This window comes from Delphinus delphis, chromosome 8 (genome assembly GCF_949987515.2).
Source record: "Delphinus delphis chromosome 8, mDelDel1.2, whole genome shotgun sequence".
NCBI classification, from domain to species: Eukaryota; Metazoa; Chordata; class Mammalia; order Artiodactyla; family Delphinidae; genus Delphinus; species Delphinus delphis.
In genome coordinates, this window is record NC_082690.1 from 88409472 (window position 1) to 88433471 (window position 24000).

The 24000-nt window shown below is 38.8% G+C and overlaps 2 protein-coding genes across 4 annotated transcripts in view; one reads left to right on the plus strand and one right to left on the minus strand.

The window, feature by feature from the left end:
• Window positions 1-389: 389 nt before the first annotated feature.
• RAG2 (recombination activating 2) lies at window positions 390-1973 on the minus strand. Its single transcript, XM_060017382.1, has one exon. The coding sequence runs from the start codon at window positions 1971-1973 to the stop codon at window positions 390-392; it is 1584 nt and encodes a 527-aa protein (XP_059873365.1).
• A 352-nt stretch (window positions 1974-2325) lies between these two features.
• The window catches only part of IFTAP (intraflagellar transport associated protein), a 59461-nt gene continuing 37786 nt past the window's right edge, over window positions 2326-24000 (plus strand). The window contains exons 1-3 of one of the 3 annotated variants that reach the window (XM_060018737.1): window positions 2342-2449; window positions 6054-6128; window positions 19045-19199. In XM_060018737.1, coding sequence (XP_059874720.1) covers window positions 19058-19199 — 142 coding nt within the window. In that variant the 5' untranslated portion in view covers window positions 2342-2449; window positions 6054-6128; window positions 19045-19057. Of the gene's footprint in view, window positions 2571-6053; window positions 6129-19044; window positions 19200-24000 lie in introns of all 3 variants that reach the window. The other 2 variants (XM_060018738.1, XM_060018739.1) reach the window with 2 other exon arrangements.

Here is a 24000-nt window from a genome sequence, read left to right on the forward strand (position 1 = left end):
TTCTTTACTAGTTAAATTTGTTTTAACTGCTCTATGGATTATTTGTTATCAAAAGTCCTATAAGGGATATAAGCATAGCTTGATTATTATTACTGCTTCTGTGTTTAAGATCCCTTGAATAAAAAATTCAGATCATAAATTCTCATTAAGATAACTGAGTAAAATATTTTCAAAATATAGGTTATAGGTCCTGTATAGGTCTAAATACAATGACTGTAGTTAGAATTGTATTATAAGCACTTTTCCCTGGCACTTCATTCATATAACTAAAAGAAAACATTAGACATTTTCAATAAACAAAACTAGGAATATAAATTTTATCATTGTTATGATTCTTTAAAATAGGTTTAAAAATTTGATGCACTTGAATCTGAAAGGCTCTTGTTGAACTAATCAAACAACCTTCTAAGAAAGGATTTCTTGGCAGGAGTAATAATTTTCCCAGAACCCTTTTTGTGGAGGGATTTCAGTGGAGGCTTTTTTAAGGGTAGAACTCTTTTGGGGGTTTGCAGTGCTCTTGCTATCTCCACATGCTCGTTGCAATAATATTTGTTGCTTCCTTCTGACAGATGGATGAGTGTGCTTTCTGCCAGATCCATACACTGGGCATGGACCCAATGCCCATCTCCATGAGAGCAGTAAATCATGGCAGGTTTGTTGAGCTCAGTTGAATAAAATGGTACCCAAGTGTTGATATCCACATCACAGGTAGGGCAGCATGTAATCCAATAGCCCGTTTCAGACTCATCTTCCTCATCATCTTCATTATAGGTGTCAAATTCATCATCACCATCAAAACTATTTGCTTCTGCACTGAAACAAAATTCTTCTGAGTCTTCAAAGGGAGTGGAGTCCCCTGGGTCTTCTGTTGATGTCTGACTATTTGTGAATGTTTTCTGATCTTCATTCACATCGTCTTCAGCACATTTCAACGTATAGAAATAGAATGCTTCTGAAACAACCTGTTTATTGTCTCCTGGTATGCCGAGGAAAATAGTTCCATTTCCCATGTTGCTTCCAAACCATATCTTGCTGTGCTTAATATCTGGGGTCCAATCTGGGGTTTCCATCTCACGAATTTCCATCTTGTTGTCCTCAAAAGAGATGATGTTGCAGACCATTCTTTTTTGATTTTCAAGCTGATAGCCACCAACGATAACAAATTCATCATTGCTTATTTGAGTCAGGATTGCACTGGAGACAGAGATTCCTCCTGGCATGACTGTGCAATTCACAGCTGGGCTACCCAGAGGGAGATCAACCCTTATTCTGTATAGGTTGGCAGGGCGGATGTTATTGGCAAGTGAATGGCCTCCTAAAATATAAATGGTATCATTTCTGGCAATGGAGACGTGAAAAGATAGCCCATCCTGAAGTTCTGGAAGAATGTATGATGTAGAGCACCCAAATTCAAAATCCACCAAGAAAACATGGGGCAGGCAGTCAGCTACACTGTTCCATTTTTCTGTGGTTCTTTGGGCGGAAGGTATGTATGACCGTCCTCCAAAGAGAACACCCACACTTTTTCCGCGACTATACACCACATCAATGGAATGACCATACCTGCCTTCAGGAACATCTCCTACCAAGTCTTTCTCTGTGCAGCGAAAAGTAACTTTTTTGTTGTTCTTGCAAACAACAGACATGATATAGATCTTATCTGAAAGCTCATTGTTTGGTGTTTTCCCTCCATGGATGATGTACTGATGCTTTTCAGACTCTAAGTTGCCTTTGAATGTGCAAGTGGCTGGGTAACGAAGAGGAGGAAGGTAACAGGAGTCCTTAGAGAAAACTGCAGGCTTCAGTTTGAGATGGTTATGCTTTATATCAAAATGGAAAACTCCAGTGGGGCAGGACCTTTTGGGCCAGCCTTTTTGGCCAAAGAAGAAAACTTGCCCATCAAAATTCATTAATGAGAAGCCTGGTTGAATTAAGGCTATGTTATTACCGACTGTTACCATTTGTAGTGACATATTTTCTGATGGTGGATAGATCTTTTACCTGAAAGAATTACAAAATTTTTTTGCCTTACTACATCCCTTCATATAAAATCACTGTGTTTAGATCCCCTCACACGTAAGATGCATTTTAAGAAAAGAGCTGTCCCACAAGCTCGTAGTGGCCTGAATTCGCAAAATAGCAAAAATTCACGCAGCTAGGTAAGCAAAGAGAAACAGAACCTTCCAGCTTAATACCATTCAAGAAGCTGGGACCCGTTTTAGACATGGACTAGCGTCCCTTAGACTTCTGGGAATTGTAGTCCTTTTCCCTTAAAGATTCGCCGCTTGCCAGCAGAAAGAACTACATTTCCCAGAAATCCGTTCTCTATGGGATGCGTGGCTACGATAGTTTGTCTCTGTGGCTCCGCGAAAGGAGTCTGTCTGAATAGAGACGCCAAAAATGCGAAGTGACTAGATGGGAGCCAAGACGTAAAACTAGGGAAGAAGAGGTGAGAATGGCTGACGCAGACCCAACATCTAGGTTACGGGAAAGCTGCGGCACCGGGAGCGGCGTCAGGCTACCCCCGCCCGGGTGTTGTTGGAGCGTCTCCTGGGGACTCTTATTAACAGGTGACCCAGTAGGAAGCAGGGCTGCTTGTGGCTAGAGCAGGGTTGCCTGGAAACCGCAGCCCGAAGAGACTCCCGGCCCAGGTGTCCTCACGGACTTCTTTGGAGCTCGAGTCAAAATTGCACCCCCGGGCTTCCCTGGTGGCGCAGTGGTTGAGAGTCCGCCTGCCGATTCAGGGCACGCGAGTTCGTGCCCCGGTCCGGGAGGATTCCACATGCCGCGGAGCGGCTAGGCCCGTGAGCCACGGCCGCTGAGCTAGCGCGTCCGGAGCCTGTGCTCCGCAACGGGAGAGGCCGCAACAGTGAGAGGCCCGCGTACCGCCAAAAAAAAAAAAAAAAAAAAAAAAAATTGCACCCCCGGGCCTCCTTAGCTTAATGGGGCGGGGGTGTGACGGGGGCACAGAGAATAAAAAGCTATGACTATTTTGCGGAACCGAAAGATTAGTCTCTGAATACCTGGGGTGCAGGGGAGAATTTACCTGATAATGGTTTTTTTACCACTCCTGTATTTAGTCATGGAAACACAGTAATGAGACTTTAGCGGGTACCACGCCAAAGGCCATTTGTTTTCTCAGCTGCTCTTCCGGTTTTTATAGAGTTCTTTTAGGGATGCAGAGAAGTTTCCTAAACACCTCTCCTTCTCCCTTCCTCCCCTAGCCCCCACTCCTCCCTCTTTTTGGATAAGAAAATAGAGTTAGTGGCTGTTATTTCAGATCTCTCTTTCCAGCCCCAGAACCTTGGAAGTAATTAGTAATTCTGTTGTAAGCAGGCATTAAGCAAAGAGGTGCCAGAATTATTCAGAATGTAATATTTGTATGATTTTTTAAAACAGGTATTTACTAGATGGAGTAAGCTTGATAAATTTAAATTTTTCTTTTTTTTTGCGGTATGCGGGCCTCTCACTGTTGTGGCCTCTCCCGTTGCGGAGCACAGGCTCTGGACGCGCAGGCTCAGCGGCCATGGCTCACGGGCCCAGCCGCTCCGCGGCATGTGGGATCTTCCCTGACCGGGGCACGAACCCGTGTCCCCTGCATCGGCAGGCGGACTCTCAACCACTGCGACACCAGGGAAGCCCGATAAATTTTAATTTTTAGAAAAGTTATTACTTACCTTGGAGAGATGTCAGGAGCCTTAATGGGAAATGCACGCCCTGTTTGCAGAGTGAGGTCCTAGGCACTAAAGATTAAAGGAAACAAAATAGCACAGATTCCTTGACTTTTAAGAGTAAATTGTTAATATGCTTCAAAAACAGTATAAAACAGTGTCTAAGAGTATGGGCTCTGAAGGCTGGCTGGATTCAAATCCTGGCTCTGTCACTTACTGTGTGACCTTGGGCAAGTAATTTAACCTCTTTGTGTCTCAGTTTCCTCATCTGTAAAATGAAATAATAATTTTACCTACCTTACAGGTTGATGTAAGTTGTGGTTAGTAAGTTAATACATGCAAAGCACTTAGGACAGGGCTTTATACACTGTAGGTCATAGCTGTGACGATTATGCTTGAACTTATAAAAAGTAAGGTTGTTAATGCACAGTTACCTGCCAGTCATGGCAGATGATGGATGTTTATAATGTTGGAGATGATTAGAAGGGCTTTAGGATCTGGGAATCTGGTTAGTGGGTGTAGACTGATAATTTTTTAGACTAGTGAGAATTAGATAAACATATACAACAGAGGAGTTGGTGGTAGGTTCAGTTTAAATAACAGGAAATATTTCATTCTTGTTACCCTTTCTCTAACCCCTCATTAAATATGCAGACTCTGAAGTTGGAATGTCTGAGTCCAAATTTGGGCTCTAAAAGTTATTTGCTGTGTAACTATTTGGGGCAAGTTTTTTGTCTCTTTTTTTATCTGCAAAATGGGGATAATATTAGTACCTATTCATTGAGTTATTTTTGAGAATAAATGGGGTGACACATGTAAATCACATAGCACATATGTGATCATATATGCTGGCACATAATAAGTATTGAAGAAATGTTAATTGATGATGTAATTTATTTTTATTCCCCTTGCAAAGGTTCTTTGGACCGTGTGGAGTTTATGGTCAGTCTAATGAGATCTTGGTGGGGCTGTTTGCCTTGAAGATCAGGTGTAATTAATTGCTAATTATTCTCTTCTACTTATGTTTAGCTTACTTGGGAGACTCCTCAAGGTGTGATATTTTAATAATCATCTGTGGGTTATTAAACCAAGTGAGGAACTGGTGAATGAGAAGGATTATTACTAAGGTTATGAAAGCAAGCGTTTTTCTTCCTCAGACCATGGTGGTTTGTAGGTTCAGCAACTTGCCTTGCTTATGAAATAAGCTGGGCAAGTGTTTTATTTACTCGTGGCCTATCCAGGTATACATGAGAGAAGGCATCTGTGCAACTAAGAAAATGCTCTCCATGGGAACTGAAAGGAAGTGTTCTTGGCGCTCAGTTTGGTAAAGGAAAACCATACGCGATTACACTCAGCATGATGTGTGATGATTTTTAGAGAGTTGCTCACGTTTGGGCTGAGGGAGCACCAAAGCCTGCTTGTTGTAAACACCTGTGAAGACTGTTATTGGGATAGAAAGCAAGCTCTACAGAGGTAATGGGTCCCAGATCCCAAGGGGTGACCATACAATAAGAACACTTGCTTTTAAATGGAAAATTAAAAATAAAATGTTTTCATTGTAGCCCATTGGCTTCATTTTAAAGTTCATAGGGATTTTGGCTTCTCATAAGTGAAAACACTGTTATTGTAGATTAAACAGAAATATTTTCTTGGGCAAGACATAAGGAATACTACCCGTTTTTGTAGCTTATTTTGGGTCCCCAAAGATTTCTGACCTGTTCTCCCTTTGGTGCCCTGCTATTTGGCTCACCTCATAATTTCAGGGCCCTAAAAATAGTGGTAAAGTTGATTACTGTTAAGATGAATTACCTCTTCTTGTAACACAGTTCAAGAATCTGTGTATTTAATTTTTAGATTATTCATTTTAAACTATGGGCAGATGACTTATGTATTTAAAGAATGAACAAGAACATTGAAAGTGTTTTCACATTATTTTGCCATACTTGTTTATTTTGCAATTTTGCTTCACTAACTTAAGTATGTCTTTACAGGAATAGACTATAGTATATTTTCCACGGTTTTACTATGACTCTATTCATCACATCTTGGTTTTTAAAAGGTGACACTAGAACTAAATCTACTGAAGTGGTTTTCTTTAAATAGGCCAGATAAACACAGGCAGATTTGGAAAAAAAAGACACTGTTCTGTGACCGAAAGAAGTTTCAAAGTCAACACATCAAAGATTCTTTTTAAAGGTCAGAAATATAGGACCAATAAATTTATACAAGTCTCCCAACCCCATGCTAACATTCCTCAGCAGGGAGATTTTCATTTATTCACTGTGAAGCGAGGGCATAGTTGAGAATCAAAAAAGGGCTAATGATGTAAGGTCTGGGTTTGTAGTTTCCTGTGTCTGAACTGACACTCTTTTCCTTCCAAAGGAAGCTACTGTACTCGGAAGGATTAAATCTTGCTGATCAGTGTTGCCCGTTTTCCTGATTGCTCCAAAAGAGCAGGTAACCTCGTGTAACTGCAGTCTTTTCGTGTACAAACTAACACTCTCTTGCATGGTTAATCAGGTTTGAGGCATACAGTGTTTGACTTTTTTGCTGGCAGTAAAACCAGGATTAGGTCTTCCTTCTGACACTTATGCCAGAGAAGCATTTATGCACTAAGATTAAAATTTCAACACTGATGCCACAGAAATAAAATCCTTGCAGCAGCCTGAGACCAGAAAGCCCCTCTCTCTCCAAATTCTACATCATCCCTTCCTCATCTGGACACCCAGTCCACCTGGAACTAACATACTGCTGAAGGGGGGCATCTTTCCCTTAAAGTTGACAAACGTAGGCTCCCATATTTTAGCTCTGGTAGAAATGAAGTTATTGGACCTACCTGAAGGCCAGGGGCGCAGCTCACCCCTCTCTGAATCTTTGCCGCTAAACCAGGTATTAAATGTCAGCGCTTGGGGAAGATTCACTGACTGCTCACGCTGACTGTGGCCTGCAGAAGGATGACAGTAAAGAGAGTATGTATGTGTGCCTACAGATGTTCCAGTGAACACTGATCTAACGGGAGTAACTGACTGTGACCTTTTTTTTTTTCTTTAGATGGTTAAGGGAGATATCCAACCAGGGTGTACCCTCAAGATTTAACTGTTTCCTTACTGGTGAACAATGGAAACATAATCTATTATCTGTAAAGACCAAAAAAACCACAAAAAACTCGTAAAATCCTGATATATTAAAAACATTTTAGAATGTTTAATATGTTTATTAAGTGTTTATTATTTAAACACTTAATAAACATTAATAATATAATAATGTTTATATAATTAATAAACATTAATAATAATGTTTATTATTTAAACACTAATATTTAATGTTTAAATAATTAACATTATTTTAAAAATACTGTATGATTCGAATGGGAAATTATTTTTACTAAAGCAGAGACTACTAATACGAATATCAGTTATTTTGACTGTGAATTGCTCCTCAGTGGTCTTATTTTCTTTAATGCAAGGCTCAGAAGGAGTTCTGATTATGGGAGGCCTACCACCAACTTTGTGTCAGGGAACTGCTGTGTAACATTGTATAGTGGAATGATTAAGAAAATGGGCTTTAGAGTCAAGCTGACCTGGTTTTCTCTGCCAGCTTTGCCGTTTTCCAGGTGGAGTCATCTTAATCCTTAAGCCTCTTTTTCCCCACCTCTGAAATGGGGATAGAAATATTTACGTCAAAAGATTGTTGCAAAAAGACTAGATGAGATAAAGTCTTTGAAGTGCTTAGCCAAGGGAAATATTCCACAGTGGTCTTAAAAACTATGATAGTAGCCTCCCCATTCCCACTCCAAAGTTTCATAATCAAAGGAAGAATAAACCAAAAGGTTGAGAACAGATGAAAAAGCTGACTTAATTTTTTTTAATGGACCTAAGTTTTTAGAGCAGTTTTAGGTTTGCAGTAAAATTGTGTGGAAGGTACAGAGGGTTCCCATATACCTCGTGCCCCCCACTCACTCATAGCCTCCCTCATTACCAACATCTCCCACCAGAGGTACATTTGTTACAATCGATGAACCTACATTGACACACTATTATCACCCAAAGTTACATTAACATTCACTCTTGGTGTTGTACATTCGATGGCTTTGGACAAATGTATAATGGCGTGTATCTACTATTATAGTATCATGCAGAATAATTTCACTGCCCTAAAAATTTTCTGTGCACCACCTATTTGTTGCTCCCTCCCCTCAATCCATGGTAACCACTGATCTTTTTACTGTTTCCATAGTTTTGCATACTCCAGAACGTCATATAGTTTTCAGATTGGCTTCTTTCACTTAGTAATATACATTTACGTTTCCTCCTAGTCTTTTTATGACTCGATAGCTCATTTCTTTTTAGCTCTGAATAATATTCCATTGTCTGGATATTCCACAGTTTATCTATTGTATTTTCCTACTGAAGGACATCTTGGTTGCTTTCAGGTTTTGGCAATTATGAATAAAGCTGCTGTAAACATCCATGTGCAGGTTTTTGTGTGGACATAAGTTTTCAGCTCCTTTGGGTAAATACCAAGGAGCACTACTGATAATTCATATGGTAAGAGTATGTTTAGTTGTGTTAGAAACCTCCAGACTGTCTTCCAAAGTGGCCGTATGATTTTGCATAACCACCACCAATGAATGAGAGTTCATGTTGCCGTACATCCTAGCCAGCAGTTGGTGTTGTCAGTGTTCTGGATTTTGGCCATTCTAATAGGTGTGTAGTAGTTATCTTGTTTTAATTTTCATTTTCCTCATGACATATGATGCGGAGCATCTTTTCATTTGCTTATTTGTCATCTCTATGTCTTCTTTAGTGAGGTGTCTAGTAAGGCGTTTGGTCCATTTTTAAATCAAGTTGTTTGTCTTCTTATTATTGTATTTTAAGAGTTCTATGTATATTTTGGATAACGGTTCTTTACCAGATGTGTCTTTTGCAAGTATTCTCTGCTATCATGTGGCTTTTCTTTTCATTCTCTTGTCAGTGTCTTTTGTTATTTTATTTTTTTATAGTTTTATTTATTTATTTATTCGGCTGCGTTGGGTCTTCATTGCTGTGCACGGGCTTTCTCTAGTTGCGGTGAGCGGGGGCTTCTCTGTTGCAGCGGGCTTCTTTTTGTGGTGGTTTCTCTTGTTGTGGAGCACGGGCTCTAGGTGCGCAGGCTTCAGTAGTTGCAGCACACAGCCTCAGTAGTTGCAGCACGTGGGCCCTAGAGCTCACGGGCTTCAGTAGTTGTCGCACGTGGGCTTCAGTAGTTGTGGCTCATGGGCTCTAGAGCACAGGCTCAGGAGTTGTGGTGCACGGGCTTAGTTGCTCTGTGGCATGTGGGATCTTCCCGGACCAGGGATCGAACCCGTGTCCCCTGAATTGGCAGGTGGATTCTTAACCACTGTGCCACCAGGGAAGTCCTGTTAGTGTCTTTTGGAGAGTATAAGTTTTTAATTTTTATGAAGTTCAGCTTATCAATTATTTCCTTCATGGATCGTGCCTTTACTGTTATATCTAAAACGTCATTGCCATACCCAAGGTCATCTAGGTTTTCTTCTATGTTATCTTCTAGGAGTTTTATAATTTTTGTTGTTAACACTTACGTCTGTGATCCACTCTGAGTTAATTCTTGTGAAGGGTATAAAGTCTGTGTCTAGATTCCTGTTTTTGCATGTGGATGTCTAGTTGTTCCAGAACCCTTTGTTGAAAAGACTGTCTTTGCTCCATTGTATTGCCTTTGCTCCTTGGTCAAAGATCAGTTAGCTATACTTATGTGGGTCTATTTCTGGGTTCTCTATTCTGTTCCATTGATGTATTTGTATATTCTTTCACCGATACCACACTGTCTTGATTACTGTAGCTGACCTAATTTTAAACAATTCATTAGAAACAGTTACATCAAGAAAAATATATACCATTTATTAAGCCCATTTCCCGACCATAAAACTTTTCATTTCTTTGTGCTCTATTCTAATTTTTTTCCAAATGTATACATATTTTTACTTAGTTATGATAAGAATGTATTTAAATTTTGTTTTATCTTTTTAATGTAACATTATTTCATATATACTATGAAATGTATATTTTATTTCCAAAATTTTTAATAGTTGCCTAAAATTCCATTAAGTAAATATATCTGACCATTCAGTATTGTTGGTCATTTAATCAGGTTCTATGTGGCTTAGATGATAGAATGCAGGGATCAGAGGTAGACAGATTTGGAGTTGGGTCTTAGTTCTGCCAGTTACTAGCTGAATGGCCTTTTTGACCTTCAGTTTCCTTATCTCTAAAACAGGGACGATACCTGCCTTACTGGGAGGATTAATGGATATAAACTGTTTTAAAGAGTGTACTCAGTAGATCTTGTGTAATGATGATGGTGCCATAAATATATTTGTGTAAGTGAAGGTTTTCATTTTTTGCCAAATTTTAGGATATATTTTCAGGGTTGACTTTTAAAAAACTGACAAGTAGCTCAGTTGTTTGGCTGATTCTTGGCATTTGGAATGTTGGTCCATGCCTTAAAAAAGTGTCATCATCTCTTCTGTTACTTCCATGATGACTTTTTTTTCTTTGTCTGCAAACGAGTACTGGGTTATTTCTCTAACCTGTTTATGGTGTATAATGATCCTGGCACTTGAGATTCCAGCATCAGTGACAGCTCCACAGTAAATATAAAGTAAGAAATGCAACCTAGAAACCAGGGGTAGGTTTAGGTAAGTGTTTTAGCCTTTGAATTCTACTAACACCAGAAAACAGGCAGTTTTTTGCTAAATGGGTTAGTTGTCTCCTAAAGAGACTGGAAATTACCAACATATTTGGAAATGGATTTTTAAACCCTGAGCCCTTGCCACACATTAAGAGAGCATTAGACTCGCAGTGAGCTCCTTCAGAGCCCCCCGTCTACCAGAGTCCTCAGCATAGAAACTAAATGTGAAGTCATGAACAATATTTATTGAGTATCCACTATGTATAGAGTCATGCGGAGAATTAGGAAAAAAAATCACAGACTCAGCTCTTGCCCTTAAGAAACATGCATGATAGCAGGATGAAGCAACTTTTTGATTGAGGATAAACATGTTTTACATTCTTCCTATGCTCACCCTTTCTTAAAAGTTCACCAAGAAATCACAGTTATAGGGGCAGAGCCAAATTCCTACCGAAATATATGGATTTCTTGTGCCTTAAATCCAAAGACTATGGACAATTAAAGAATACAAGTCAGTGTCATTACAGAGTAGAATAAGTTTTATTCCACAGAGGAGATAAAAAACTTAGTAATGGGATATACTGACATAGTAATTGAATGAAAAGGAAGCATAATTGGAGAAAAATAGAACGTCAGAGGTGGAAGACAGCTTCAAGTCCAGTCCCCTTATACCTACATTCAAACTGCTTAAGGCTAGAAAAGTTAAATAACTTGAAAGGGTAACATAGCTGCAGGGGTGTGTGTACATAGTGGGTGGAGGAGGGCAGGGGAGGAGCACAGTTTTGAGAACTCATGACAGTGTTTCTTAAGAAGTGCAGTGACCTCTCAAGCATTTCCATCCCCATCATATAAATGGAGAAAAAACTTAAATGACATTGTTGCTCAATGGGTTAGCAAGTGTTTGAAATGAGGTCAGTGGCAGCTTTTCATAGCATTCAAATAGGCATAGACAGGGCTTCCCTGGTGGCGCAGTGGTTGAGAGTCCGCCTGCCGATGCAGGGGACACGGGTTCGTGCCCTGGTCCGGGAAGATCCCACATGCCGCGGAGCGGTGGGGCCCGTGAGCCATGGCCGCTGAGCCTGCGCGTCCACAGCCTGTACTCCGCAACGGGAGAGGCCTGCGTACCAAAAAAAAAAAAAAAAAAAAAAAAAAGGCATAGACAATTTTTACTTCTTTAATAAGTGGCTGGTTTTTCAGGAAATAATGTAAATAGTGTGGGAAAGGGAGATGTTTGGCTTGTTGAATGAATCCCATGATAGAAGCCACAATTGAAACTAGCCAAGAGGAGAAAAGAGGAAGGAAAAGGAAATGTATAGAAGGAAGCAATCTACAGTTAGTATGATGGGTTGTCAAGAGAAGAATGTGACAAGTGACTTGTCATTTTTTATTTAAAGTAATGAATTAAATACAGCCACCTGACCAGAATGTTCCGTGATGTAAGGTGGACACTTAGTTGTAAAATAAAATGGAGCAAAATTTCAGAGGTGTTTTACAATGTTGTACTAGAAAGAAAATGCACTTAAAATTTTTATTCTTAGAGAAGGAGGGAATTTGTGTATGTTAATTTCTACCTTTGAGTATAGAAACCATGATGGCAAAAAGAAATTGTTTTTATGTTGGTGTGTGTGTATGTTATGTGGTGTACATCAAGGCAAAATTGCAAATAAAATGCTGAGAGAAATTGGAAGCTAGGGAAGCACTGTATTACTTCTTAAGGCCCATTTATTATTCCATGGTCATAGGAATTTAGAATCAAAAATAGCTGAGAAATATATTTTAAAATCTTGTTTCTTTTAAGATAACGTCAGATGAAAAGGTCAGCTTTATTTGCAAGATCTGGCATTTCAAAACACTTGGAAATGAATTCCTAAAAGCAGAGTTGATTTAGTTTGGTTGGTCTACACCTGCTCCTAACTAACTGTGCAGGTGTTGCTTTAAAGCAGGCTTTCTGGTTTTGTGAAAGTGCTGTGCACTGTGCATGTGGCCGACAGGCTCCGGAGCTGGAGAAGAAGGGATGATTTTAATTGAGAGTAGATGCCTTTGTGCCACAGTAGTTATGCAGTACAGATAAAATGAGCGATAATGGGACATTGCGTCCCACGGGAAGGTGGGATTGCAATTGAGCTAATAAATCTTTTATGATTGAAATCTTATTGGGTGATTATAGAGCTCTAAAGTTAACTTAGAAACTCTACTGCCTTATGGATTCACAGCTTTATCAGGGGCCTTGAAAAAATGTGCACTGAAAAACTCACTGTTACTGTCTGTAACTCACTGAGGTAGTTGATCACATTTCTGAGGCTAGGAGATCAGTTTTGAATAAGATTGAAATATGTGTATTGTACATTTTTCTTGATAAAATGTATTAGTCTAGAGGTCAGTTAATATGCTTGTAGGAGTTTTGTTAGGGGGTGAAGGTAGGGTATTGACTTGTGATTACACGACTCTTAAATTTTTCAAAAAAGCAAATTAAGAAACAAAAAATGTTAGTGAAAAGGTATCTTTCTGCTTTCAAAAACAATGGATTTTCTGAAATTTGTCTTATGGGTATATCCTTCAGCTTCCATGTCCACAGGTAATTTGCTTTTTAAAAAAACAATAGGGAGTGAGCAGGGAGAGGCAGTTCTGAATGCTTAACTGTTGGCATTTTTGTTTAATGGAATTAATAACTGTGTAGTTGAAAACAGTCTAATAGTTGACTCAGTGAGTCAATGCAGACGTTTCTGGGTTGACTTAAACAGCTTGGAGGAAGAGTATATTTTGGGGAAATAAAATTGATTTTATACAGTCCGCTGATGAACAACAGGGCTTAATGAATGATAGCCTCAAGAAACCCCATTGCAGTAACTTGGATGGATGATCAGGAAAGGGGGAAGCAAATATTTCAAGAGGAAAGTTTCTGCTTAAACATGTAATTTTATAGATCAGTATTATTCCCATCCTCCAGAGCTTTCTGCAAGAGGAAAACAATCAACACGCCTGAGTTCCAACATTTCTTGGTAAACTTCTACTGGGTGTCTTCTCTTTCTCTTTTCCTTAAGGTGAGATCTTTTGTCAAGGAAAGAGTAAAACAAAGACATGCGTACTTCTGAGACCTCTGCACAGATGACAATACACAACTTCTGTCTTCTAAAGCTTTGTAATCAACGTTCAGCCCTAAGCCTCTCCTGCCTCCCACAAATGCTTTCCATAATATTCACTGCAGAGGCTGGTACCTAGGGGAGTTTATATGGAAGTCCAGAGGCTTATACTGTCAGCTTTTTCGGTGATAATGGAGAATTCCATGCTTTTTAACGTATTAAAAAAGGCTTGTTGGGAGAAGCTTATAAATTGGAATGCTGTGTATTCTTAGATGCTAGAATGTATGTCTTTACCTCATCCTGATAAACTGTAAAGGAGTTTAGATCCTTTTCTGTTTTGTAAGGTGTTTTGTATTTATGCCTTCCTCTTTTCCTTTGTTTTCTTGTTCCTACTGGTAGATGTCTAAAACAATGGTATATATGCATATGTGTCTGTGTGTGTGTGTGCTTTGTCTCAAGATGTTTTGTATGTTATTGGGGTACAGAATGTGCTTGTAGTCAGACGCATGGATACATCCAACCAGGGTGAGATTGCCGCTTTTTGTTTAAGTTCCTGATGACTTCATGTATGCCTTAAAAGTCATAATCAAGCACATCTCATTACTGTTTATGATATGAGAACCACATAATACTGCTCATCAGTAGAGTCATTAGTTGACAAAAACCTCACTTACAGTTTCTTTACCAGATTCCTTTATTTGTTCTCTGTGATTGGACTAGATGACCTTTAGATTTCTCTCAACTCTGAGAATCTTTGGCAATTTCTGTCCTTGGATTTCGTACTCCTTAATATGATCTAAACGACATAAAAAGTATTATAGGATGCAAAATAGTTGTTGTTCAGTCAAGGCAGAAGCCATCAGTTCATACCGAATCTCTTCTATCATGTCGATAAATCTATACCCGTACAGTATAATTTGGTCTTTTGAGATTTGTCCATTTTCCAAAGTATAAAAGGAGACCTAGCCTTTGAAGTCTCAAGGTTGATGGTTTCATTCCTCAGGCTAGATGAATTCTTTTTAAAATATCCCATTTTACGTTTCACACAGCAGGAGCTTCTTATGAAGAAGAACTATGAGAATTTGAGAATGTGGGCTTTGATAGCCCCTGCACAACTCTTTAAAAATGTGTTATTATTTATTACTTTCAAGCATCAGTGGTAAACCTCACAATTTAAAAAAACACAAACAAACCTTTTTGCAGACTTACACCTTTCTGGGCTGTTAGAAAGCAGGTTATGTACTTTGGGAGGGGACACTAGCTCAGGGTGACTTGTTTCTTAAGGTTTATCACCCTTGTCTCTGACAGTTGTGTTTTGTTTAGCTAAGTCTCATGAAGCAGGGATGTGAAGATAAGCATGAAAGATATGCTACAGCGATGGTGATAATTCCACATACCGAATTTTATAATAATGTCTGTAAAGGAGCAGGTACCCTTTACAGGGACCTTCCTGGGACAGACACCCCCCTCCCCACCCCATGTCCTTTGCCTGCCTCTTGTTTGTAAAAAGGCTCTAGTCTCCTAGATCTTCCCTGAGTTCCAAAGAGCAGATTCAAACAGCTACTAACTAGGGAAGTGAGGGAATTTACAAACAAAGGAAGTACAAGCCCAAGTTAATTTTTTCATGATTGTTATCTTAAACCAATGCCTTGATTTATGACCCCAGACTGTCGGAGATAATGTCCTGTGGGTTCAACCAGCTGGCCCCAAGTGGACCTGAACTTGATGACAGGCCAGGATCAATTAAAAACTGAAACTCCTAAACCATCACGGAGGCTCTGAGTACATAATACAATGTTGCAACCATTGCTTTTGCTCTCTCCTAGAAAAAGTTACAAAAGACAGACGTCCCTGCTATTCCCTAGCAGTGGAATGAAGGGTTGACAGTGGGGAATTATAGCCATGGCATCAGCTCCTGAATAAAGCAACTTTTCCGTTTTCACCAACACTTGTCTCTCAAGTATTGGTCTTTCCAGCAGTGAGCAGTCAAACTTGCGTTCAGTACCAGCCTCATCTAGTTACATGTCCTTTCAGAGAGCAGGTGACACTAACCGGCTTGAGTGGTCGTTAGTTTCGTTATTTGTTAGTAAGAAAGGGGACTCCAGGAAGGTTATGTGACTTTCTTGCTAGCTCCCAGTGACTCAGTAAGAAGAGAGCCATGTTCCTAAGGAAGCTTGTGGTCTCCCTGTGAAATTCAGTAGTCAAAGCAGAGCAATACATCCTCCCAGTGGTTCTTCTGGGTGCTGTGACTGTGAAAGTGTTACTTCTGATTTACCAGTGGGCGTTGTTATACATTTAGTTTTAGTTATCATCACAATATGCTCTGGGTCTTTTATGTGGAGCTTTAAGCCTTAAAACAAAACACCAAACCAAAACAAAGAATCCTGTTGTCCAAGCATGTGTGTCTCTCTCTCTCTTCCTTTTTCTGTTTTAGAAAAGTACTTTATGGTAAAAACACAAACTAATGTGAACGGTAACTGAAAAAGCATTGCTTCCTTCTAGAAAACCACTAGGATTTGCATAAACCACTTGACTGTCTGGTAAATGATTATCTGCTCTGTCAGTCTCTGGGGACTTTTAACATGAGGTTATTTATATTTTTATAGATAAGGAAAGTTCTAAATTTGAAGGTGGGTATCTTTTAAACTCTCTAAACAATGACAGCTTGTAAAACTGGATTTTCCAAAAGTCTTTAAAAAGTCAGTAAAAACATAACCTCTCCTGTATTCTGGTAACCACATGAATAAAATTAAAGGCATTGAAAGATTTTGAATTTGTGCTGTGTACAGCCTGTTGATTGTTTGCCTTTTAGTAAAGCTGAGATGTGTTAAGGCTAAATATTCAAAATACACCAATTTGAGAATTGCAAAGGAAGTTTGAAGGAATTTCTATTATCACCCTTAAAGCATCCACAAGAAGGCATTTACAGCAATAGAAAACACAACCTGGCTGCTTCTGTTTGATATTTTGCCTGTAGAAGTAGATTACCTGAGAAGCCTTGAGAAAGAGATTGATATAGTACAGTGTTGGAATCTTGCTGGGATGCACTTCTGGAAGAGCAGAAGTGTTTGTAATTAAGTACATGTCCTACTGATAGTAAAATAATAGCCACCTTTGAATTTATCATTATTTATTATTTAGCAACTGAAAGCATAATATATTAAACTATGGGTTACTGAAGCCTGGCAGTATTATAGGTAAATTTGCATACACTATAACTGGTGCTTTTTCCTATATCTAATTTTCAGGTACAAATAGCTTGAAACAGTTTCTTTCACTTTGGGTTGGCACATAGCTACACTTTTTATTTTCACTTGGACTTCTACAATACCATGTTTTATCTAGGGTTGTAATGCATCACGAATTCTCTTGATTGATCTTTGGGTAATATTAGTACCTTCAAAGTCAAAGGGGTCACAGTCAGAACATGTCTTCATGTAGACAAAGGACAGAGTACTAAGAGTGATCCATTATCATCATCATCATCATCATCATCACAGCTAACATTTCTTGAGGCCCCATGTGTATTCATCTAATCCTCATAGCAATCTTGGGAGGTTCTTGTAGCTTCACAATTCCAGTTTAAAACCCTTGGGGTCAGATGTCTTTCAGAATTCAGAAGTTTTTGGAGTTTAGAAAGGTAATCAGGGCAAATGCCACGTATTACAGAAAATCTCCAGTGAGATCAGGAAAGCACCTCAAAAGCAAGCCCATTAGTATTTTTTCAGGATATGAATAGTTATACTATTTAAACAGAATAAATAAAAGTCATAAACACTTTCATATTAATTCAGGTCAGGTCTTGCCACTAGGTGACTTTGGGTATCATCTTATGAATACATTTTTGTTTTATTATTTTTTTTTCTGAGCTTTTTGGTAAATACCAAATAAAGTTAATAACAGACACCAGATTTTCACCCTTGTTTTGGAAAAATAGAAGAACATGGTGTCTATACAGTATCAGAGAACCCCTCCTTTTTATTATCCCCCATGAATTACACTGGGTGCTTAGGCTGTCATTATTCTTCTGCTTTGTGTAGATAGTCATTTTTTCTCAAAGTTGTGTAAGAATCATATTTCACACAGAATGAATGGAATTTAACAAGATGAAATATCACAACCAAAAACAAAGTTCAAACTCCGCAGGGATTGAGGTGTTGTGTCTTAGCTGACAAGCATTTAGTTAGCGAAGCAGTCAATGAATGAGCTGACCATGTGAAGCGGCACTAGCATGTGAACGTGATCTTCAGGTATAAAGCAGGAGTGTAACATTTGGAACGTGAGAGTTAGTCAAATCTTAGTGTCTCCAGACCATACCTGGAGTCTTGTCTTCATTTCTGGATGGCATATTTTAAAGGGATGCAGGCACTGTGAAATCTTTTCCAGGTAGATTGATCAAAAGGGTGAAAGGACCCAAAGCCATGTCATACAAGGTACAGATATAGTATTGGGCAGGTTTAGTTGAGTCTTTTGCCAGCTTCTAGCAATATCTGACTATAGTACCTGCTCAAATGCATAATTTTAGCTTAAGACTGATGGACTGCCAGCTCTATGCCACCTCCTGAGCTATGAAAAGACATGGACCCTGCCTTTCACGGGCTCTAAGTCTAACAGAGGACACAGAAATGTATACAACTATTTACAATACAATGTGATAAGTGGAACAGTAGACACCGCTTATAAAGAGGCAGCACAGAAATTATGATTTGCTCTTCCTGTGATGATGGGAGATGGGAAGCTAAAGCTTTCAAAGAGAAACTGAATTCTGAACTGGATTTTGAAAAAGAAATGAAGTGAATGAAATGAGAAGATTGAGAAAGGACAGTATAGGCTTGTTCAAATATTTGAAAGGATATGACGGATAAAAAGGATTGAAATTATTCAGTCCCATCCAGGGACTCAGGACCAGTTGGGGTAGGGTACAGGGAGACAGATTTAGGCTCAGTCTTAGAAGGAGGCTTTAATAGAGCTGTCCAAAGGCTTCTTTGGAACATTCAGAGTTCCCAGTGTCTGGATGTGTTAGAGCACAGACAAGTCAGCTGTTCGGCAGCAATAGTACAATAGTATGGAGGGGTATGTGTGTGTCATGCAATGATTAGAGAAACATAGTGAAGTACTTAAGGGCATGGGTTCTAGGATCACACTTCTAGAACTGACACTTCTGCCTACTGGCTCTGTGATCTGAGCTAGAATTGTTATGAAGTGCTCGGAACAGCACCTGTTACCTAACACGTGCTCAAAAGGAACTAATAAATGTTAGCCACTATTGTTGTCATTGGAAGGGTGGTTGTTTGACATATTCTTTGAAGTTCACCTTACCTTGAAAGATTTTGGGTTTCTGATTGTGTAACTGTGGTGATATTCCTGTGAATTAAGAAGATGGAAATGAGGAACTGAAGCAAAAATAAAATTGTGATAGTTAACAGTTTAGCAGTTGAGATAGGAATAAAACTCTGGTCTCTTGAACTAGGGTTTATTGCTCTACTAACTATCTTGACTTGTCCTTTTAGGGCCTTGGAATTCTTCTACCTACACATCTGGAGTATTTTTAGGAGAGGCTGATACCGCACAGCTCTCTGTAGCTCATGTTTTTCTTTGTCTTACAGAGAAAGTGGCTTCATGAATAGGAATGCCTGCCGGATACCAGAATTGGAGGTGATGGATGAAGATCGGCACATTGAAGAAGTCTTGGACAAGTTTGTGAATTGTCATGAGCAAACATATGAAGAATTTCTGAGCACTTTCACTCATCTTTCAAAAGGTAAAATGGAGAAGTAAACTTTCTATAGCAGTTGAGACAATGAATTTTATTATAGTTTTATGTCTTTGCTGTCTTTTTCAGAAAGACTATTGAATGAGCATTCATTCATTCTATCTCTTTGATCAGGTGATTCTCATCAGGGCGTTTGCAACTGATGCATGTAAATACTAACATTTTTATCCAATCAGGAGTTGTATTATGGAGTCAGAGCCATTGAATTTGAGAACTAAAGAGGACTTGAGAAATCATTTAGTAGTAATCCCTTCGTTTTATTTTTGAAGAAACACAAGTGCAAAAAAGTGGAGGTTTTTAAAAGCATATTGAAAACATTGAAGCAATCTAGCATAGTGTAGGGTGTGGAGTTACACTGCACACTTTTGGATTCTGCCATAGCCACTTTCTGCCTTGGGGGGAGGTCACTGAGTAAAGAGGGGATAATAATAGTACCTTAAAGGTTGATGAAGGTTATTTGAGATAATCCATGTAAAACTGTTAGCATAGTGGCTAGCACATACATGCTTAATGAAGGCTAGGTATTATTTTATTGTTGTTGTTGTTGTTGTGATGATGATGATGCTATGTTTTCTGTAGAATGGAAACAACCTTTTAGACCGGAGTGATAACTAAAACCCTAAAGGCCAAACCCGTGCTGTGTGTTTCTTGTGATGTGTTTGGTTGCCTCATGCAGTATTGTTGTTTTATTGAGCCAACAGTTATAAGTTGGAAATTTTACATAAAGATCTTGATTTGCTTTTTTTTTTCTGATTAAGTGAGAAGGTCGGTTACCTCTTATTTCCCTGATGGCAATATCAGCTGGAGTTCAGGAGCCCTTGCCATGTGACCTCCCTCGTGTGACACACTCTCTGGCTCTCACACACTCGAAAAACCTGTGTATACCCTGCCTGCTTCCCTCACTTAAGTGGCTCCTGTAGGCATTGAGTTCTTGCTCTCAACCTTGGGATCATGGGATCATGGGATCCACATTCGGGAGACTGTTGACTCAGCTCTTAAGCGGAGTCCAGTGTGCATCTGGTCATGACAGTCTCAGGATACCTGACTTCATGATTTGAAGTTATAGTTCATGTGTCCTTAAAAAATGTAAAAGAAGGGTAGTTCTAATGAAGAAAAGGAAAAGTGATTCCAACCTGATTCTTTTATTGTGCCAGGTAGTGGGAATATCATTATCTATTTTGTTTACACTTAAGGGAAACAGAATATTTAGGAAATTCTTGTTAACTTGGGCTGTGAATGATCTATTTTGACATGATATGTGGATCAAATTAATCTTGATAATGGCCAAATCATCTTTTGGTCTATGCACATGGATTTAGGAAGATGCTTGCTTTCTCTGAGCTTAATGATTTAGTTCCATGTTTTCCAGAGCCAAGCATGGCAGTATGAATGGCTGGGGTAGGGTGTGGAAGCAAGGATAAAACTGGCAGAACTAATGCATTTCGGTGTGCCAGTGGCATTTTGATAATCCAGATTATTTCGGAAATTTATTTGTAAGGCGGACTTTATTTTTGTACTCTGAAAGACTAAGAACTCCTTGCAAGGACTTGGATATTCTAAGGAGGTTATGCTGTTTTTGTTTTTGGGATAAGGGGTCTAATTCTTTTTTCAATTTTCTGTATGCTCATTCCATGCCGAGAGAAACTGTTGCAGATATGGTGACTTCATTTTGAGTTCAGTTTTAGGCCCCAAACTGAGCTGAAATAAATGATGACACAAGTCATATAAACTGCATCTCCAAGCACACTAGTTTTTTCCCTTTCAAAATGTCCCTAGGCGCCAGTTCACATTATAAACTAATGACCTGAAAAAATTCCTCCTACAACAAAGATTTGTGAGTGGAAAAATATGTCTTAAATCAGTAAGTGTCCTTTTTTCCCCCAGAAACATTTAAATACCTTCTGAAAAGCCAAATAGTACTTAGGGTCAAGCCTAAGAGTTGAATGATAGCCAGCAGAATTGATCAGTCAGTGTGTTCTGTCTGTTAGTTCTGTTTGACGGAAGACATGAAAGCTGTTTCTTCAAAGATTTCTCCTTCTTTCCAGCCCTTCATTTGTCTTAGTGTATTTGGTTGTTTTGCTGATATGAAGTGGAATCTTTTCTGTGTTAAACTGGCTATCACCACATATACTTATGTACATTTCTTTAGTAAGTTTAGTATCTCAAGTACATTACCATTTCCACTGATTGTTCTATTTATTTTTATAATAGTTATATGCCAGAATGTTTATGGGATTCATTTTCTTTCCAAGAGTGTTAAAGGGGTCAGTAATCCTATTAAAAATATTTCCCTGGAAAAAATTAAACTATAGCCTTATTGAAGAAATTCACATTACTGCTTCAGATGCTTGGAAAACAGTTGGAAACTGTTAATATTGTACCATAACTGTAACTGTAGTACATTTATGTTGACCATGTTTTGCAGTTTTTTGTTTCTTTTTTTCTTTTTTCCAGTACGCAGGGCTCTCACTGCTGTGGCCTCTCCCATTGCGGAGCACAGGCTCCGGACGCGCAGGCTCAGCGGCCATGGCTCACGGGCCCAGCCGCTCCGCGGCATATGGGATCTTCCCTGACCAGGGCATGAACCCGTGTCCCCTGCATCTGCAGGCGGACTCTCAACCACTGCGCCACCAGGGAAGCTCTTGCAGTTTTTTTAAAAAGCAGCTCTGGTTTTAATAATCACAGTGCATAGTTGATGATGATTCCAGTGTTTTGTCAAAATGTTTAAAGAGACATATTACTTATTAGTTTTAAGCAGACATTTATAATTGAATTCTCAATTAGTGTCATCAGTTCAAGAAAGTAAGACTTAGTTTAAGATTTGTATTAGAAAATCAGCATGCAGGTTTTGGTTTTGTTCATTATCAGTGAAGACATTATATTTTTGACATTATTGTGGATAATGATAAGAGGCTGACTTTCAATCTTTGGTATTTCAGTTTCTTTGTGAATATAATTAATTTATACTGGACTATTTGTCTAAAGGAAAAATGCTTCTTCCTCCTTATCTGTTATGTTTCCATCTTTTTTTAGGTTACAAAAACACAGATATAAATAATTATACTTGATTTTCTGTTAATGCATTCATTCATTTATTCATTCAGTAATCCTCTGTGTCTTGTTATGATCTGAGTTTCTTGTTTTAGATGCTAAGGATTCAAAAACAATTAAGATATAGTTTGTGTTCTCAAGCACTCATAGTCTCACACACACACATAAACACACGTACACATACACACACACCATTATTGTTATGATTTTGTGCTTCAGGTAAAATGATTAATTTCCATTAAGGTTGCCAATTTTACCAACTTCAGCTTAAAATGCTTTGGAAATTGAAATGAATCTACTGTAATTTTATGATTAACTCTTAAATAGGACTTTGTATTTCATTCTTAAAATACCTAGGATCCAGATTCCCTAGAATCCAGATTTACCTGTTTCTATATTACCCCATAATAATAGCTTTTTACTCAACTGCCATATTTATCTACCTTAACCTATTTTCTTATGTCGAGATCAAAGATCTTGTTTCTGATTTTGATGTGTAATTTTGTTTCTTGTTTTCTTTATGCTGTTCTCATTTCACTTTCAATACTTCGTGCTTTTAGCATTTTATTGTTCTTTCAACATATATTTGAAAAGAAAAAATCCTGTCATCTCAATCTCCCTTTCTCCCTTCACACTTGTTAATATTTGAATTAAATTCCCCCTTAGGTAGAACATTGTGTGTCTGAATGTTCTGGACAAACGGCTAGGCCTGTGGCTTTATAATCTGGTGGTGGTCTAGTCTTTGATTGTCCCAAACTCTTAGTTTCAAAACCTCTGAATAGGTTTCAGTTTTTCTTAGGTTTTAATAATCTTAATACTCATGAGAGAGTTTGACCTTCTCTTATTGATAAGCAGCTAACGTTTGTTAAGTACTAGGTATTATGCTTAGCACTTTACCTGGGTCATCTCAATCTTCGTAATTACCTAGTGAATTTCTTTTTTACATTTTTATTTTTATTATTCTTAACTTACAGATGAGGAAACCAAGGCTTATGGTTAAGTAAATTGCTGTTATGGACTAAATTGTGTCCCTTCAAAATTTATCTGTTGCAGCCCTAACCAGTAAGGCAACTGTATTTGGAGACAGAGCCTTTTAAGAGGTAATTAAGATTAAATGAGGTCATAAAGGTGGGGTCCTAATTCAGTATGACTGGTGTCCTCATAAGAAGAAACACCAGGGATGCCTGTCCACAGAGAAAACACCACAGGAGGACACAGTGAGAAGGCAGCCATTTGCAAGCTAAGGTGAGGGGCCTCAGGAGAAACCAGACCTGCCTACGCCTTGATCTCAGACTTCTAGCCTCCAGAAGTGTGGGAAAATACATTTGTGTTGTTTCAGCCACCTAGTCTGTGTTATTTTGTTATGGCAGCCCTAACAGAATTGCCTAAGGTCATGTAACTAGTTAGTGATGACATTGGATTATGGGCCTAATCATCGTGGCTCCAGAGCCCGTACCCGGAACCATTTTGCTTTTCTGCCTTCCATACGGCATCGGGCAGTTCTCAAGGTCTGGGATTCACTGGCACGTGGATAATGTGAGCCATAGGAATGGATGTGCTACCCCAAAACACTTACACTCTGTACTTCTCCAGAGTGTAAGCTCCATGATGGCTGATTGCTTGGGGGTTTTGTTCACCATTATTATTCTAGTGTCTAAAGCAGTGTTTGGTAATGTAGAATAAATCGGTGCTTAATAAATATTTGTTGAATAAATGAAACAAAAAGAAAATAAGAGAA

Bases quoted from the DNA above. Each gene is read 5' to 3' on its own strand.
- RAG2 (XM_060017382.1), bottom strand. From the start codon at position 1,973: ATGTCACTACAAATGGTAACAGTCGGTAATAACATAGCCTTAATTCAA.